The sequence below is a fragment of the Hypomesus nipponensis genome, chromosome 5 (genome assembly GCF_054491055.1).
Source record: "Hypomesus nipponensis isolate SF chromosome 5, ASM5449105v1, whole genome shotgun sequence".
NCBI classification, from domain to species: Eukaryota; Metazoa; Chordata; class Actinopteri; order Osmeriformes; family Osmeridae; genus Hypomesus; species Hypomesus nipponensis.
Genome location: NC_140365.1, coordinates 6,779,930 through 6,798,461, shown reverse-complemented (window position 1 = coordinate 6,798,461; position 18,532 = coordinate 6,779,930). Strand labels below are relative to the sequence as shown.

Sequence of the window (18,532 nt, the reverse complement as noted above, 5' to 3'; positions counted from 1 at the left end):
TAAGAGCAAGAGAGAGAAAGGAAATGAATGAGAAAGAAGGAGAGAGAGCAGGAAGGAAGGAGGAAGACAGGACAGAGGAAAACAGATCTGATTTAGATTAGGGATAAACTGAATAAGGTCAAGCTTTTTCCATTCAGCTTGATGTGGGGGATGGGCAGACAGAAATAAATCATCGGTGTTGTATATACAAAGGACAGCAGCTGAATTCCCCTCATCCATCTCTCCGCAGGGGTCCGACAGGCCTCTGTCTGTGGGAGCCAGAGAGATGGCTACCCCGGCCCAGCAGCAAGCCCTGGCCTCTGGATCCGTCTGCTCCCTCACACAGGGAAGGGATGGAGCTTTAAGAAGTGTTGACTCACTACCGACAGAAACCATACCAGAGAAGCCAGTACATCACACATCCAGCAGATCCTGGTCGGAATACCAAGCTGGCTGCTGGGGAAATGGGTGTGTGCTTTTAGAAGGATGTGTGTTTCTGAGTCACCGTGTGGTTTTGCCCCACTGACATCGCACCTCGGTTGAGAGACATACAGTCAGAGCCAGAGGTCCAGGGAGAGAGGAGCTGATGCCAGAGAGAACACTGCCAACACGGGCACTTGTTTGCTCTCCCACCGCTTCCCTCGGACTGCATTGATTCAACCCAGCTGCAAACCCCTCCTGGACATGAAGTCAGGGTCGGAGTTTGTTGGCAGTCCCATGGAACTGATCTATTTGAGGCGGATCTATTTCTGCTTTCAAGGAACCTCTCTTTTAGAGAGGTACTCCGGCTCCTCTGGGTCTCCATGATGTCATCGTGAGGTGGCTGAGCTGGATTTGTGTTACTTATCCAAGCAGCAAGCCCTGGCTTCCCAGAATCCACCTCAGCAAACACCGATTTCAGTTCAGCTTTAATCAAGGTTCAGAAGGAGGAAACCACACCCCTTGACTTTGATTGACCAATCGAAGTTTGCCACACACCTGACACCCATCTGCTGGTCACCCACATGACTCAGACCACTCGATAGAAGACCTAAATACAACCATGATCTGCTGTCATTCCTGTGTTTGTCCTGTCAGATCCCTCTCCCCATCTCCCCCTCTGTGCTCCACCTCGATTCCTGATATCCAGGAACCCTGTCTGCTGAGCCCGAAGACGCCCGGCTCACCCCCAGGACTCCTCTGCCGGTCTTCTGCCTGGAGGTCTCCCATCCGTTTATACATTCATCCATTCCCTCAGGTAAAACGGCTTTACCTATTCTATTGTCTGCGTGATCTTTGAACTTGCGAACGAGGCTTGGTTCCTGATTAAAGCCTCCTTTGTCTGAATGGCCCTGAGAAGCTGAGACTCTGCTGGCCACTGGCCACTACACAGGGCCACATCCACAACACTGCCTCTGGACCTTGACCTCTTTATCCACTCACAGCCAATGAGACAGAGCCTAAACAAATACGATGTTCAGGAGGAAGGGAGGGGGAGGGCTGGGTGGGGGAACTGCAATAATTGGTGGAGGGTTGTCTGATAAAGAAGAAATACAGCAGGAAGGAGCTCCAGACATGACCTTGGCATGGAACAATGGCATTGTTGATTTCCGTCGACATTCCCCCCGCTAACCTGCTGACCAATCACTGTCCTCCCCGTCAGAAGACAGGGAAAATTAGCTAAGTGCAGCAGATTGTCCCAGAGAGAGTTCAGCTCCACCTGATCCAGTGCAGATCCGCTCATCATTCACAGTCACCACGCTGCATATAGACAGCAGAACATTGTCTCATTGCTAACGCTTCACTACTTCTGTTTACTTATCAGGCATTCATCTCAGAGAATCCTCAGCACCTCTAGTTATTTCCAAGTAAAAGGACTTAACATGTAAACTTTGACATTGAAACATATAAAAGATGCTTTCACATGCTTTTTCTAGACGGCATCCCCTGAGTAGTATTTCCTAACAAAGACATTGCCATGCTATGGCTGGGAGAATGTAGCTTTGTGCATTAGCTCTACTATCATGTTCCACTTTCTCATCTGGACTGCAGCCAAAGCCATATTGCTGCTGGTGCTGAGGCCTGAGGGGAGCGGAGAGGAGAGGAGCGGAGAGGGGAGGAGAGGAGCGGAGAAGAGAAGAGAGGAGAGGAGAGGAGAAGAGAAGAGAAGAGAAGAGAAGAGAGGAGAAGAGAAGAGAGGAGAGGAGAGGAGAGGAGAGGAGAGGAGAGGAGAGGAGAGGAGAGGAGAGGAGAGGAGAGGAGAGGAGAGGAGAGGAGAGGAGAGGAGAGGGGAGGAGAGGAGAGGAGAGGAGGCCGACAGACAGGGAGGACAAAGCTAAATGGAGTCATTCCCCAAAACAGAGGCCAACTCATTTGACTGTTGGAGTTGTAACCCAATTACTCCCAGGCCACATGTTCTCAAAGCAGGGGCGTTGCACTAGGAAAGCCCTCTTCAGTTTCTCCAACAGTTGTCCATAAAAATAAATATAAATGGAAAAAGTGTAGTAAGTGTTATTCCGTACAGCTCACTACTAGTGGTACCTCCAAAAGTACAGTATGGGCCAGGAGCCAGGGGCCACTCACAGTAATTGTCAGTTTACTAAACCTTCAGCTGAAGATAGGACACAATAAGAATCCTCGTGGACATAAAAATTTGGTTTCAAGGCAGATCAGAATCATTGTAATGGTTGACATTGAGAAGCGTTTGACCCCCCTAATTAAGACTTGGACCCCCCAAAAGAAGTAGGTCGGGGAGAGTCGATACATTTATATATCGTTCTTACCTGTAATCGTAAATATTACTTTACGCCCTGGAAAATAAGTTGACCCCTCGATTATCATTGTATAACTGAAGAGGAATTAATGATGTGAGACGGAGTTGACGACACAGAGAGCTGCTGCCTCTGATCACCACCATCTCCCTATGCACACATATACTCCTGTGTGCCTTTCTCCCTTCTCCCCCTCCATCTCCCTCCCTCCCTCCCTTCCCTCTCTCTCTCTCTCTCTCTCTCTCTCTCTCTATGCCTCCCTTAGTTCTCTCTCCCTTTCCTTTATTCACCTCACCACCTTTTTATGACTCCTTGTTTTGTTACATGAAAGCACTGGAGGATAGTTTATTTTAATTTCTTTTACAGATTCTTCAATAATACTATACGTTCTCAATACTTTCTGAACTACCTATAAAGGTAACCATTAGAGGAATCGTCATTATAAATGTGGCAACAACTAAGTGAAGTGGTTATATTTCCAAGCTATGTTCTACAAACTAAATTCCAAGATAAAGTAATTATGCAACATTACAATGCAGAATGTGGTTCATGATCGCTACCTGGTGGACATAATGTTGTCCTGCGTGGTTGTGAAGGAAGCAGCAATCTGTCGATGTGTGTGGGTGCCTCTGTCGTAGGACAGAAGTCCAGTCCTATTTCTTCATCTCTATTGTGAGAATGAGAACCGAATTATACGTTTTGTTTGGTAAGTGGCAGGTCTCTTGCATCTCACAAAATCCTTCATGCATTTGCTTTACCATCGCACCTAACTTCAAAAATATGTAGTAGCACTAACTTGCCACTAGGTTAAATCCGGCCCTGGTAATGTGTTCCCTGCATGGCCACAATATTCTTTTGTTACATCCCTCAATAATTGTTCGTTTTTAGTTTCTTGACGATTAGATTGACAGAATACACACTTACAAAGCGAAGTGTAAGCAAGTACAAAACCACGTAGCCTACACACACTCACACACAAATACAAGAAATGCATAATGACTGTGTGCTTTTTCTTTCTCTGCAAAGCGACTCTTCCCAAGCGTCGGCCACACATCATGTTGAGAAGTAATGCCGCGCTGCCTGCCTTGGAGAGCTCGAGAGCCTTGACCGTCCAACCACACGCTGCACTCACAAGAATGATGAGACTGATTATAGTGTTTTTGATGATGATGATGAACTGACGATGAAGAGCAGGGCTTGAAGAATGACCAGTATTAATGCTGCGCCTGCAGTTTTGATCCTGTGTGCTGCAGTGTCTGCCTTCATGCTACAGCGTCCTCTACGCTACAGTATTCGGAACTTATTTTCTGGCGACGAATTGGCTCAATATCTTCTGAAGTATATTTATGTCCCTGGAGATGTGCCAAGCTTTGATCTGTAGTACAATGAATGTCTCCAATACAAACAATGACAAGTTGTATTCCGGGTAGGATCAATCTATTTCACGATTAGGCACATGTTGTTCCTTCCAAGATGCCTCCTGAGCATTTTGTCTGTGATCTAATAAAGTTAAATCAACCAAAATGTAATTGTCTTCCTGCAGGCCCTTTTGCCCATGCCTGCCAAGAGTAGACCATATCCCTATTTTCTTACTAGTATTAAATATATTGACTTCATTGGATGGATCACCCCCACCCCCCCCCAAAACAAAAATAATATCTGTTTTAAATTACAGTGCTATTAAGACACATACAGTGTGTAATCAAAGTGTAACAAGCAGTGTAATAATATAGTTCATGTATTGTATGTGCCAACCCACTAAACTAAAGGCTCACCACTGGCCAGCCTTGGGACCTAAACCTCCATTGCTCCGTGTCTAAGTCCTTCTGACCACAGCCACTTCCCTCAGCACCCAGGCCCTCCCTCTGGGGCCATCTGCCTGAATCATCACAAAAGCTACGATGGAGGACAGGCTGTGTGTGTATGTGTGTGTGTGTTATAGGAGGTCAGACAAACTCAACTCAAAAGGAGGAGGTTGACAGGTGAACAGTTTCCATACAAAGGGTTTATTTAGTATATCTCTCATGTATACATTGGCTATGAAAGGTGTGTGCGAGGAGGTGGTGGGGGGGTGGGGGGGCAGAGGGAGGGGGGGGCTGTGCTCTGGTGCCCCCACCTCTACTCTGCCCTGGCATCTCTAGGAGGAAGAACAGAGGGAGAAATACACACTCACTGTCACACTGCCCTGCATTCCTTTACCGGGGGTGGGGGTGGGGGGGTCAGGGTGTGTGTGTGTAGGGGAAAGGGGTGGTAGGTGGAGGGTGTGGTTGGAAGGATGTGGTGGGGAGGGGAGGGGTGTACCGGTACTTGTGATAAACCTGGCTTGCACACCAATAACGACAATGACTGAACACCTGTGTACATGCATGCATTGTATCTCTTAAATGTAAGCCTGAGGGACTAAATCACATGTACGTCTGTGTGTGTGTTGGTGTGTGTTCAGAAGTAAGCTATTTCAACATGGGAGCAAAGACATACTGCAGCCTCACAGTAAAACATATGAATGACTGGTTTTGATACTAAATTGTCCATTCTACTTAAAAAAGGGAGAACAACTTTCTATCATCTCTGACTTTCATACTTTCTCTCTCTTTCCTATTTCTTCCTTTTGAAAAAACCATTGAGGGAAAACACATTGAGTCTTTGGTACACAGGAACACTTATTTCATTGGCTGTGCAGAAGCTCCAAAGGAATGTCAAACAGGAGATCTGATTGGTTGTTCATAGTGTACCTGGGAGGGTGTCACTCAGTCACTCGTCCTCTCACGGCTAATCAACAATCACAGTTTAAACATATAGCATGCCCTTTCAATGTGTGTGTGTGTTTGTATGTATGTTTGTACTAATGTGTGCGTCTGTATGTGTTTGTGTGTGTATGTGTGTGTGCGACCTCCGTCTCTGTCTCTGTTCCAGGCCAGGGGAGAGATGCTTCCGATGAGGCCCAGGGAGAAGCAGCGACAGGCCCGCAGCAGGGCTCAGCGTTGCCTCCTCCCACGTCCAGCAGAGACAGGGGGGACTGGACAGTATTTACATCAGTCACAGTGGTAGTCAGTAAAGACCAGGCTAACTCCTCTGCCACACACACGACCCCATGTGTGAGTGTGTGTGTGTGTGTGTGTTTGTGTGTGTGTGAGCGAGTGTGTGTGTCTGGAGGTTATGTGGACTCGTGGTCTGGAGTCTTGCCTCCTCCGTTGAGCATGGCGGACGCGCTGCGGCTCTTGGTGGGCGTCCCGCTACCAGAGCGGGAGAACTCCGTCAGGTCATGGAGGGATGGCTCCCTGTACATGGCCACTACACACAGACAGACAGACAGACAGGCAAGCCAGGCACACAGACAGACAGACAGACAGACACACACACAGACAAGGCAGGCAGGCAGGCAGACAGGCAGACAGGCAAGCCAGGCACACAGACAGACAGACAGACAGACAGACAGACAGACAGACACACAGACAGACACACACACACACACACACACACACACACACAGACAGACAGACAGACAGACAGACAGACAGACAGACAGACAGACAGACAGACAGACAGACAGACAGACAGACAGACACACACACACACACACACACACACACACACACACACGGCAGGCAGACAGACAGACAGACAGACAGACAGGCAGGCAGGCAGGCAGGCAGGCAGGCAGGCAGGCAGGCAGGCAGGCAGGCAGGCAAGGCAAGGCAAGGCAAGGCAAGAACACAGACAGACAGACAGACAGACAGACAGACAGACAGACAGGTAAAAAAAAGACAAGACCGGCATTAAGAGGAGGCCACATTAAGAGCTAGGACACGTAAGCCAGAACTAGACCACATTCACGTAGGCTTCAATAACAAGTCGAACTGGACCTGATAAGAATGCACAGCGAGGCCCACTCACCTTTGAGTGGTTTCGGGATGAAGTGGGCGGCGGCCTTGTTCTTTTTGACGTGGTTTCCCTTCATGACCACGCCCTCCTTGTTGAGGCCAAGGTACCAGGCCCGCCCACTCTGCTGCTGTCTGTACTGCATGGAGGAGTAAGTCACGTAGTAGTTCTCAAACACAGACTCCTTAAACTTACACTCTGGTGTGAAGTGCTCCTGGGGGAGAGAGAGAGAGAGAGAGAGAGAGAGAGAGAGAGAGAGAGAGAGAGAGAGAGAGAGAGAAAAAGAGAAAGAGAATCAAATTAAGAAAGAGAGGAAACAGATGGAGAAAGAGAGAGATATACGATAAGAGAGATAAGGACGGAGAGAAAATGATGGGAATGAGTTCACCCTGTCAGATGTTTCAATTGTATACCCGTGATCCAATCTGATCCCTACATCCACACATCACCCTGACTGCACGGAACATGCTGATCTCTCTCACACATACGCCATACACACACAAACACATACACACACACACACAAACACGACACTGGTAAACTTGGATCAATAACCTAATTGACAAAGATCAATACTAAACCTCAAGTATTAGGCACCCTGGCTCAAATATGGCCATGGAGAAGAGTGTACCTGTCAACACCAAAGAGAGTGTTGTGTGATACACACACACACACACCTACACACACAGGTCAAACATTTGCATATTCCTTATGCATGGGTCTCCATGGTAACGGGCAACTCCAGAGAATACAAACCATGTATCAGTTCAAGATGGCTTTCAGGAAGAGAGACAGAGAGAGAAAGAGAGGGGGGAGAGAGAGCTACAGATATACGCATGCAGTGAAGACAGATTGAGTGTCTGAGACATTGATTAGAGTCTAGAGCACGCCCAGTAGAGATGAATGGGGGAGGGCCCGGGCAGAGATTAAGTGTGTGTTTTCATGCCATGACATATGAACATGACATATAAATATGGATCGAATAATCCGCATAATGTGTACATGCATGTGTGCGTGTGTGTGTGTCGGAGAGTGTGTGTTGCAGGCATAGCAGAGGGAGCTTACAGAGGTGTAGAGGAAGCCCTCGTTGTTCATGGCCAGGTACAGTTTGGTCTGGACCCCCTGGATGGCCACCACACGAAGTCCCACCGGAATCAGGTTGAACACGGCTATGACACGCAACGCAGGAACCAGAAAGGTCGGACGACACACGAACCAACATTGCGTGAGAATGTATGAAAACAAATAGAAGGTAACGCCTAATAGGCTCTACCAACTGCGGCCTTACTAATAGGTCATGGAGGCCTATCTCCAGTCATGTAGAACCATAGGATATCCAGTATCAGGATGCCTGCTGTCCTGTGCCCTGGTCCTATCTTCACAGGGCTCTAGGCTAAGCCCTACCATGCCACTAGTCAGTGCAGAGCTGTAGGCTGAAGGTGGAGCAGGGGCCCTACCAAAGCTGTTGTCCTCGTCCTTGGTGCCATCGATGGTGCCATCTGCCTGCAGCCGCAGGTGGAAGCCCTGCCGGCTGGACAGCCTGGTGACGATGCCCTTCAGTTGGGGCTCTGGAGCAGAGGTGGCGTCCGGAGGGGAGGGGAGGGGGGATGGAGGAGAGAGGGAAGGGAGATGAAGGGGAAAGGAGGGGGGTGGAGAGAAAGACAGAGAAATATTGACAAGATGTCAGATTGGTGCATACAGAAAAGATGTTCTGTCTGTCTCGGGTCGGAGGTTTGTATGTTGGGGTAGTGGGAGACGTCAACGGATGAGTTGTGCGGTCTGTGAGCGTGGGTAGGTTTTTAGGAGGTTTCTGATGGAAGCCACTGACTTTGGCACAGTATTGCACTGTGCGTTCCCATCTGTCAGAGGCATGCAAGGACTAGTCCCCCACTCAGTGATCTGCAGCTGTGCTGCTGTGCTGCATTATGAAAGCTTTTCTCTATCATTCATCCTCAGAAAAACAATCCTGAATAGGAACTGGAGGTGGATGGGTGAATGGCTATGAGGAGGATTATGGTTTTGAGAAAAATGATTGTGATTATGATTCTGCTTAAAATGATGGTGATGGTGGGGATGTTGACGAAGTTGGTGGCGATGATGAGGAGGGGTGGAGGAGGGGGATGAAGATGACAGTCCTTCAGGCCAGTCGCATAAACAGATTCCTCTCAGTAGCAGACCTGGTGGTCGCCTTCTCTTCCGTTTCGTCCTCGAGCCAAACAGTTTGACGCGCGAGAACACGTTCAGTTTGCTCGGTTTCTCAGCCGTCCCTTTGCTGTTACTGGGGCTGCTCGCACCATGGCAGGCAATCGCCTTTTTGCGCTCACTCGCCTGCCTCCTCTGTCGAATGAGGGAGCTGGCGATTGCCGCGGCCATAGCCAGCTTGGCGGCTTGGTGTGGCAAACGTCCCGTGAGAAAAGTCCAAATCCACTCCTCACCAGACAATAAAAACTGCGCGTGGAAATCTCATTAATATCATTGTCTTATAGTATAACCGATTATAATCCATCGTAGTGTGCAGGTGCGGTGATTAAGTCATCCTAGGAAAACAAATGGTCTGACAACCTGTTTATAACCACTGTATAAGCTTCTGGATGTCCCGGACTGATGAGCCTCGCGCATTAGGCGGTGGGGATCAACAGCTAGTTGAACTGGTTTCTTGTTGATCACTGCAGCTTCTCCTGCGCGTAGGCTGCACCGACAGTGGTGCTCTCGTTCTCCTTGAGAAAAATGCAGTCGTCCAAATGTTTATCAATGAACCAACTCGTGGCTGGTGACCGAGGCATCTCCGCCGTTCACAGATCTGCTGCCACGCCTCTTACTGAGTACGAGGTGTACCGGGACTCGAGCCCTAAACACATCTGGCTTCATGTGTTTTCTGTGAGTCCCAAGCCCCCACGTGGCATGACAATCAAATGTTAAGCTTGGGCTAGAGCGAGAGAGCTAGAGAGAGAGGGAGAGAGATAGAGAGAGAGAGAGAGAGAGAGAGAGAGAGAGAGAGAGAGAGAGAGAGAGAGAGAGAGCGGAGGGGATGGGAGAAGGGGGGGCTCATTTTGGTGCAGAGGTTCACCTCCCAAACTCTGGGATGAGCTGCGGCGTGCGCGCGGGTCGGAGAGCGAAGCTCCTCTGTCTAAAACAGAGTAAATAACCCACGGACAATGTTTACGCCGCTATACTGTCTTCTTCTCCTTAATAATTCTGAGAGAAAACACCGTCGTCCCCTCCGCGTCCAAAGGGAACAGAACGGAGAGCACTAACGTCGCCAAGGACTATACAGGACATCCGCTGACAGTTCACCGCTACCTAGGTAACTTAGAGCCTAAATGTTAACACCACCGTCATGATCTTCATCCCCACCATAATCATCATCAGTATTCCCGTCGTGCTGTGCGTGTGGTAAACCCCCCACCCACCCCCAAACAGATGCACCAAGCAGAGACAGTGAATAATATCGTAACAGGCTAAAACAGTATGGGGGGGGGGGGGGGTTGTGAACGACAGGTGTATTTATAGTAAGGACCTTAGTAGTCATACGTCTTTGCCATTATCATTACAATAATGTGTTGAAATACTTGTGCAGTCCACAGCTGGTTCACCCTACTTAAAAGTACAGGACTTGTACAACTGTAAGTAGCAAGTAGTAGCAAATCAAGTTTGAATACAAAAATTCAGTCTGTATATATGTTCCTCCTGGCCATAGACTTAAGATCAACTAAATACCAACTTCAGCACCACGGACAGCACTCAACTGGAAAGACAGCTGTTCGTTTTTTCTGGAGTTTATTCAATATAACATCAATAAAAAGAAGCAACTTTGCCATATATCATTTTGATTCGGTCAGAGCCAACAGCAAAACGGTTTGAAAGTAGTATTCTTTTGAAAGAACTGACAATTACCTGATGTTGATCTTCGAAGAGGGAAAGTCATGCTTTTCGCTCGGCGAGCCGTGAAGCCTTTTGGTCACTTTTAAGCTCTCTTTTCTTATGCCCAGTAAAAGAGAGACTTCCCAAGCTGAGAATTCTCAAAGGCCTCCCCTTCCATTAGGCCCGAGCGAGTGGTGGTGATCGGAGATCATTATAGAGCCAGGCCATTATAGCACAAGTCCATTATGACTTTAAAGGTTCATTAATGATTCATCTCAAGGAAAGCATCGCTGATCGGACAGAAACCAATAATACCACCAGCGGCCCCTAAGGTCCCGACCGTATAGGTAATAGCCTTTAGGAAACTTGTATACATCTGGACCTACAAAGAATTGTTCTAGATGCCACCAAATGGCCCGTGTTCTCTCTTGTGGTCAAATTGACATATTTATTGAAAGTCTATATTGTCAACTCAAGCTATGAAATCCATACACCTGAGGATTGATAGTATGCTGAGGTAGATTTTCTGGGCATACTATAATGCTACAGCCGGGGAAGGCCAATTATATTACCCTCGGCCATTTCTTGGTTTTACACAGAATCATGCATTTAAAACCAAAAGCTGGTCTACTGTCCTCATCACAGAATTCCAAAGGACTGTAGTCACAGAGCATAGTAGGCCAAAATCCCAGTGAAACAAGTTGAAACTATAAACTTGATTGTTGAGAGCCTAACAAATTGCACCTGTGTTCTGTTCGATCTCCCCGCAGACCTGTAGGTGACTGCTGTTACAAGATAGAGACACTAGATGGTGTCAATGTACATCCCTGGGTGCTAAGTGCTAAGAACTATAACATGGAGTGTGGTGTGTGTGTTTGTGTGGGGGGGAAGTGGGACATCAGCCTCCACAACCAGGGCAGGGAACACTCTTCTCATTACCGCCTGATGAGAAGCCCCCAGGTGCAGGGAAGGGAGAGCCCCATCGTGGCCGAGCACATGGCAGGTTTGGTGGGCAGCAGTCTTCCAGGCAGCAGGGGGGCCTGTGGAGGGCAGGGCTGCCCGGGAGCAGGCTGTGGAGCTGGGGAGCAGTGAGAGACCTCCATCTGGTGGATACACCTCCATCTGGAGCTGAGGACTGCCCTTCCTGAGAGGCAGCGCTGGAGCTGCTCTCACAGACTGTGACCCACTAGCCATCATCACTATGTCATACTTTACGAGACCAGATCTTTATTGTGTGATTGTGTGTGTGTGTGTGTGTGTGTGTGTGTGTGTTTGTGTGTGTGGACGACAAAAGGCCCATTGAGCCTCCATCTGTGGGCATCATTTTCTGATAGTTGGAGGATGGGCTTCAACTCCTAGAGATAGCTCAGTGACAAACCACCACTACAAGACAACAGCATGTCAGCCAACAAACATAAATCGTGTAAGGGTATCAGAGACTACAGTCACACACTTCCTGTGTAGGGCAGTAGTATGGTTAATGATGTTTAACTGTACACAGACAAAACCCTGTCTGTCTGTCTGTCTGTCTGTCTGTCTGTCTGTCTGCTTTCTCACACCATTGCCCCCTGGTTCTCAAGGATGGGTAGCCTGGCTGGTCTTACTGTATGAACAATGACAAGAAAAACGACAGAAAATGACACCTACCCCTTCTCTCCCCTGAGATGACAGTAATTAAGAGTTCTGGTATCTAATCAAATGAATCCTCCAGTTTATCTACACTCTGGCCCCAACTGCTCCTTATTTAACGTCGTAAAACACAAGAATTAATTCACATTTTAATTAGTTTGAGTTTTTATCAACTTAATCCCCGACAATATTCTAAAAATACACAGGCTACTGATACCCTGGGACAATGGCTCAACCACACCTAACCCTGAGAGAAGGGGCTGGAGGAGGGAGGGAGATGAGAAATCCTGTGGAGGTAGAGAGAGGGGGATGGGGGAAGGGAGAGAGATCGAGGAGGGGAATAAACAGAGAGAAATAAAACAGAGAGGGTGGGAATGTGTGTGTGTGTGAGAGAGGGAAAGAGAGAGTCTCCCTTGCACCACACTCAAGCATCCACCACTAGAATATCATTATAGTCCTCAAGAGTGACATTTGGGCTAGAGCACCACATGGCAAAAGTACATAACAAGAGTGTGGTTCCTCTCTGCTAGATGGTGTGTGCTGACTCCTTTATCATGGAGATGATAAATCATGACAGATTATTGTTTTTAAGAGCTCAATATCACGTCAAAAAGAAAAACTGCATTATTACTCTAGCAGCGTGGCCAGTAGTAGGACGTTATTGGCTCTGCACGCTTTTCTTGACAGCCACATTCTGCTGACGTCAGGTGCATGAATGAGCCATTCCCCTTCTGTCTCTACTGTATGCACGTGATGGAAGATCTCAGGCTACTCCCTTTCTGTCTCCATGGCAATGTAGTTTCCCAGTCTCCATTGCGGTGTTTCGCGTGGTGCCTTTAATCATGCCATAAAATACCAGAGGGAAATGGGTGTATTGAGAGTAGCGCATGTTTTCTGGTGACGTAGGCCTATGTAACCTACACATTTCATAGAGTACTTCTGTCAGCATAAAAATGACTACAGATCAAACTTCGTAATTAAACAGTCGGCACTCTCCACTTTTAACTAAATATGGTGGTAAAACGTTGAAATCCTAACATAATCGTAGCATAAAGCATACTTGCATTACAGTCATAAAGAAATAACATGAAACAAAATATTATTGTATATGAGATGTGCGCAGGAATGAAGTAAATTATCGGATCAATGTCCTGGGGGATATTTAATCTTACCTTTGTTTGCATCTTCCTTAGGTTTGGACGTTTTCCCGCTCATAGAGCCCTCTGTTGGGTCTGGGAAGCTCAGTGGAAAACTTCAAACCCGCAGAAAAGCCGTAAAATTGGTGCGATCTCTTCAAACCCAGGGTGGAATTCTTCTTTCCCTTGCGCTGGTGGAATGAAAAACAGTTTGGATCTATAGTAAAGCGCGCGCGCACACACGCTTTCATTCTCATGTACACACACACTCGCTAACACACTCGGTCTCCGTGTCTATCTCACAAACACAAAAACACATGCTCACAGGCTGGTATATTTCTGTTTTAGAAAGCATCATGTCCAATCCATCATTACTTTCTTGTTTAAGATACCATTTTCCTCCAAAATAAACAGCATCATGTATACGGAACATTTTCAAGAGTCCAATATTATTGACCGCGATGAAGTAACGAGGAAGCTTACCCCGCAGCATCCTCAACCACGTTGGAGTACCAAGAGTCAGCGCAGTCACCATTCAACATCTTGGATGGCAACCAGCGGTTACGTAAATTCGTGGTGGGCAAATGGGGTGCAAGTATCAAGCTGGTAAGGGGCAGGACTGAACCGAAGCAAGTATAGAATGAACTGGCTTATTAGAATGATTAAACTGGCCAAAGCAGTTTCACAACACAAACCTTGCAATGATTTTCATATTAAATCCATGAATTAATTCATTGGGTTCATTCATAACAATGTGTCTGTTGTTCCTGTTGGTTTAGTGAATACCATTTAATCAGTTAATCAGTTGCATGCCAGCCACCTGTTATTCGTTGCATGTCTTTGTATGGTGGTGACCAGTTGGTTTAACTGTGTTCCACTTCAGTTGTAGCACCCCACCAAAAGGACATACTTCTGGTCAAAAAGTGACAATTAGGTTGTATCTATCACCAACCTTGACCCATGGACCAAAAAGATGCCCTCCTGGTCTAAAGGTGTACAGTTAAACTTGGTGGGTGTTAGACTGGGGTACAAACACAGGACACATAGAGAACATGTAGTTCTTAATGCCAATGACTGCTGCTCAGGTCCAGTAGATTGAGCTGTTGATTGCTTCATTCCTTTTATGTTGGCCCTGTGCCTGACCTGCCACTTGACCCTGCCCTTCAGATTTAGAGCTCTCTGATTGGTGGAGATTATTTATGAGGGAGGCGACAGTTTGATGTGTATGGCACAAGGCCAAGCGAAGCGCTTGTCCATCAAAGAGTAATTTAGCTTCTCTCTGGAGGTTAGGTTACATGACGAATGGAACATGCCAGCGTTTACGTAACACTCTGGAGTGCATTTTCCCCTACAACCCATTTTCCATGATTTCTACAGAATTCCAAAGTGATATCCTTACTTTTATACTACTATATTACCATCAAGAACAGTGCAGAGTGGTATCATGCTGTTGCCACCCCCCTCCCCACCTAGTAAGGCTCAGCTAGAGAAACCTCAGATGACTGGTTGACTCATCATCTACTGGGCCTTGTGTAGGAGGACACTGGTTAGGTCTGGTCCTAGCACAGGACTGTTGACCACAGCTACCCCCTCATTCACTCCCTTGGGCAGAAGACCCTGCTATTACATTGCTCAATATTTAATGTGTTGCCCAACTATGTTGGCTTCTTTTGTAATTTCATTTACCAGACAATCAAGTTAGTACATCACACACACACACATCCCTGTAGTACCCTAACAGGCACTAACACACACAGGCACCCACAAGAATACACACGTACACACTCATCCACACCATGTGTTTGTACTCTGTGCAAACAGTGTGCTGTACTTTGGAGTGTTTGGTCAGTTCAGTCCTCTGTGGCTTCACTCAGGGAGGACGTTTGTCAGAGCGAGGAGAAGAAGATGGCCAACGTTTGTTTATTGGTCTTCACAGCTGGTTTGTTTCTCAGCAGTGGGATGGGAGCCGGAGAGTCAGGTAAGAAACAGAGGAAGAACTTCAAAGAGTTAGGATTAGGGGTTTTGAATGACCTATACAGTATGTATCACTATCGGGGCACTGGCAGTCAACCAATGTGTGGTTTGATATTGCTTACGTTGACCATCTGAAAGTGTACACTTTAGATTGTTGGAATCCGGTTTGACTTAGGATATGAAAATGCTAATGAGTCTGACTCTGTGCCCGCAATACACTCTCTCTCAAATGAACACGTACACAACACACACAAATCTCTCTCTCTCTCTCTCTCTCTCTCTCTCTCTCTCTCTCTCTCTCTCTCTCTCTCTCTCTCTCTCTCTCTCTGTCTCTCTATCTCTGTCTCTCTCTCTCTCTCTCTCTCTCTGACACCCACTCTGACAATCAATCCCACACACACACACACACACACACACACACACACACACATGCACAGGGTCTGTGTTTCTATCTCAGCGGTCTGCGTTGGAAGTGCTGAGCAGACGGAGGCGCTTCAACACAGGGGGCCTCGAGGAGATGCGAAAGGACAACCTGGAGAGAGAGTGCAGGGAGGAGCGCTGCAACCTGGAGGAGGCCCGCGAGGTCTTCGAGGACACCGAGCAAACAGTAGGTCAACTGGACCGCAGCTGACCAGCGGTCTCTCTGGAGACTCATCTCAGATCCCTTTCAGTTAGGGTTAGGATTAGGGTTTCAGTGTGGCCTGGCAGACAGAAGCAATCCATAACACTTCTCCCATCTCTGATCTCCATTTCAGAGGGAATTCTGGGGCGCTTATACAGGTAAGTGTGTGGTTCAAGATTACTACGTTGGATTACCCTCCATCTTGTATTCACACAGTGGTAATCTACAAGTATGGCCTCCTGTCTGTCTCTCTGTCTGTCCAGATGGGGACCAGTGTGAGTCTTCACCCTGTCAGAACGGGGCCCGATGCACAGATGCCATGAGCGCCTACGTCTGCTGGTGTCAGCCCGGATACAACGGCAAGAACTGTGAGATAGGTTAGACTCTAGGCCAATCACAGACCCTCTCTTGAGTTATGCGGCTTCAGGCTATAATGATTATTTGTTTGACCGCTGTCCCTAATCCCTGACCCCTGACCCCCTCCCAGAGATTGCCAGGCAATGTGACAGGAACAACGGCGGCTGCTCTCACTTCTGCGTCGTGGATGCTCTCAAGCAGGCCGTGTGTGTGTGCGCAGCAGGATGGAAGCTGGCTCAGAACAAGAGGAGCTGTGAACCTCAAGGTGATCACCTGACCAGACAATTAGCCACTAACTAAGCCTTCAGCCTTACTGCTTTGATGGACCACTGGAGGCACGGTTCGTGCCTTTAACGGTGGTCCTCTCTCTGCAATGTGTGTTTTTGTGTCTGTGGACTGTTTGTGTGTGTGTTTTCTCTGTGTGTGTGTGTGTCAGGTGAATACCCGTGTGGTCGTCTTGGCAAGGCGGTGATGTCCGTGCTGTCCTCCAGGTCCATCATAACCGCAACAGACAGACACCCGGAGAGAAGCGCAGACCTCAACATGACGGCAACACCAGAGTCTTCCTCTGCTAATCTGACCTCTGAAGATGCGGGGCCGGAGGCAAACAGCACCACAGCGCTCCCTGCTGTCGCACCAGGGGTGGGGGACCTGTCGGACTGGGAATTCTACCCCACCCTGCCCACCATCCTGGAGAAAACGTCCTCCGACCAGCGCATCGTGGGGGGCAACGACGTCATACCAGGGGAGGTGCCCTGGCAGGTAGGAGGGAGGGAGGAGGGGGACGAAGAAATGTGTTCCGCGTTTGTGTGGAAGCGAATGGGGATGAAAGAGATGGAAAATGTGACGAAAAATCGGATCGAAATTCTGTCAAAAGTCTTGTTTTACTACAGTGTCCGTGAGATCTAGGACCCCATCGTGACGTGGAGGTGTTCTTGGTGTTGACATACGTATGTCTATATCTGTGTTTGCTTGTGTTTGTGTGCGCTAGGTGTCTCTAATAAACCAGGCGACACAACAGAGCTTCTGTGGTGGTGCTCTGCTCAGCGAGGTCTGGGTGATCACTGCTGCACACTGCCTGTCGGAAGGACATGTAGGAATGTTCTTTGTCAGAGCCGGTCAGTGACTCTTACACATGTAACGACATTTATTAAATATCTATCCATGCATCCATCCACCCATTCATCCATCTATGCTCAGATGGCTGAGCGGTTAGGGAATCGGGCTATTAATTAGAAGGTGCCCGGTTCGATTCCCGGCCATGCTAAATTACGCTGTGTCCACGGGCAAGGCACTTCACCCTACTTGCCTCTGGGGGAATGTCCCTGTACTAAATGTAAGCCGCTCTGGATAAGAGCGTCTGCAAAATGACTGAAAATCTAAATCCATCCCCTTCTCTCTCCCTCCGTCCCCGTCTGTCAGGGGAGCACAACCTGTTTGTGGCGGAGGGAACGGAGAGCGACCACGCCGTGTCGGAGCACCACATCCACCCTCGCTACGAGGCCAAGCGGAGCAAGTACAACCACGACATCGCCCTGCTGCGCCTGCAGACGCCCGTGGTCCCGTCCGACCAGCGCCTGGCCCTCTGCCTGGGGCCGCGCGACTTCACCGAGACCCTGCTGCGAGACGCCCCCGGCTCGCTGGTCAGCGGCTGGGGCGCTCTGCGCTTCCAGGGGCCCCAGCCGTCCGTCCTCCAGAAGGTGGAGGTGCCGTACGTGGACCGGACGAGCTGCAAGAGCAGCAGCGCCGAGCGCGTCTCGCGCTTCATGTTCTGCGCCGGTTACGACGGCGAGCAGAAGGACTCGTGCCAGGGAGACAGCGGGGGGCCCCACGCCACGCGTTTCCGCGGCACCTGGTTCCTGACGGGCATCGTGAGCTGGGGCGAGGAGTGCGCCAAGCACGGGAAGTACGGCATCTACACGCGCGTGTCGCGCTACTTCCCCTGGATCACCAACGTCACCGGGATTGGAACCGACGACTCTGAGAGTGACTCAGAGGCCTAGGCAGATGATCCTTCCGTCTATCGCTGGCTGTCCATCTGTTGGCAGCACGTCCATCTGTCTGTTCCCCACCTGAGATGGTCTGTCACCTGTAGGTCTACGGTAAGACAGGGCTTTACTTCACCTCCCTACAGTTCATCTGTGGTAGCTTGTCTGCTCTGACCTCTGACCCCCCATCCTCATTCATGTCTCAGAACCAGCTTACGGAGCAATGTCAATGAGGTAGCTTCTGAGGCCTCATGGGATTAAAGAGGATCTGGTAGAGATGTGTCATTCTTTCTTTTGTTATAAAGATAAATCAAAAGACTATCTGTGTTTGTCATTATTTTGGTATATCAACAGTAT

General features: G+C 48.5%; 2 protein-coding genes and 1 long non-coding RNA gene across 7 annotated transcripts; 2 read left to right on the top strand and 1 right to left on the bottom strand.

Moving 5' to 3' along the window:
• The first annotated feature begins 705 nt into the window (after nucleotides 1–705).
• Nucleotides 706–4,253, top strand: LOC146288201 (uncharacterized). The gene is made up of 2 exons (XR_014755165.1): nucleotides 706–1,216; nucleotides 3,756–4,253. It is a non-coding gene; the product is annotated as an uncharacterized LOC146288201 (long non-coding RNA).
• A 466-nt stretch (nucleotides 4,254–4,719) lies between these two features.
• fgf13b (fibroblast growth factor 13b) lies at nucleotides 4,720–13,834 on the bottom strand. 5 transcript variants are annotated; one of them, XM_084698157.1, is made up of 6 exons: nucleotides 13,718–13,834; nucleotides 13,271–13,425; nucleotides 8,066–8,176; nucleotides 7,674–7,777; nucleotides 6,624–6,822; nucleotides 4,720–6,020 (listed from the first exon to the last, which is right to left on the bottom strand). In XM_084698157.1, exons 2-6 carry the CDS (start codon nucleotides 13,311–13,313, stop codon nucleotides 5,884–5,886), a joined length of 594 nt encoding a protein of 197 aa, XP_084554283.1. In that variant the 5' UTR covers nucleotides 13,314–13,425; nucleotides 13,718–13,834; the 3' UTR covers nucleotides 4,720–5,883. The 5 variants fall into 5 exon arrangements, 4 of the variants coding, with proteins under 4 accessions (XP_084554283.1, XP_084554285.1, XP_084554286.1 ...); XM_084698159.1 differs by lacking the exon at nucleotides 13,718–13,834 and adding an exon at nucleotides 13,560–13,708; XM_084698160.1 differs by lacking the exons at nucleotides 13,271–13,425; nucleotides 13,718–13,834 and adding an exon at nucleotides 10,503–11,178.
• Nucleotides 13,835–15,081: 1,247 nt separating this feature from the next.
• Nucleotides 15,082–18,494, top strand: f9b (coagulation factor IXb). Its single transcript, XM_084698128.1, has 8 exons — nucleotides 15,082–15,212; nucleotides 15,646–15,815; nucleotides 15,964–15,988; nucleotides 16,094–16,207; nucleotides 16,318–16,452; nucleotides 16,624–16,949; nucleotides 17,179–17,305; nucleotides 17,610–18,494. Exons 1-8 carry the CDS (start codon nucleotides 15,140–15,142, stop codon nucleotides 18,188–18,190), a joined length of 1,551 nt encoding a protein of 516 aa, XP_084554254.1. The 5' UTR covers nucleotides 15,082–15,139; the 3' UTR covers nucleotides 18,191–18,494.
• Nucleotides 18,495–18,532: the final 38 nt, after the last annotated feature.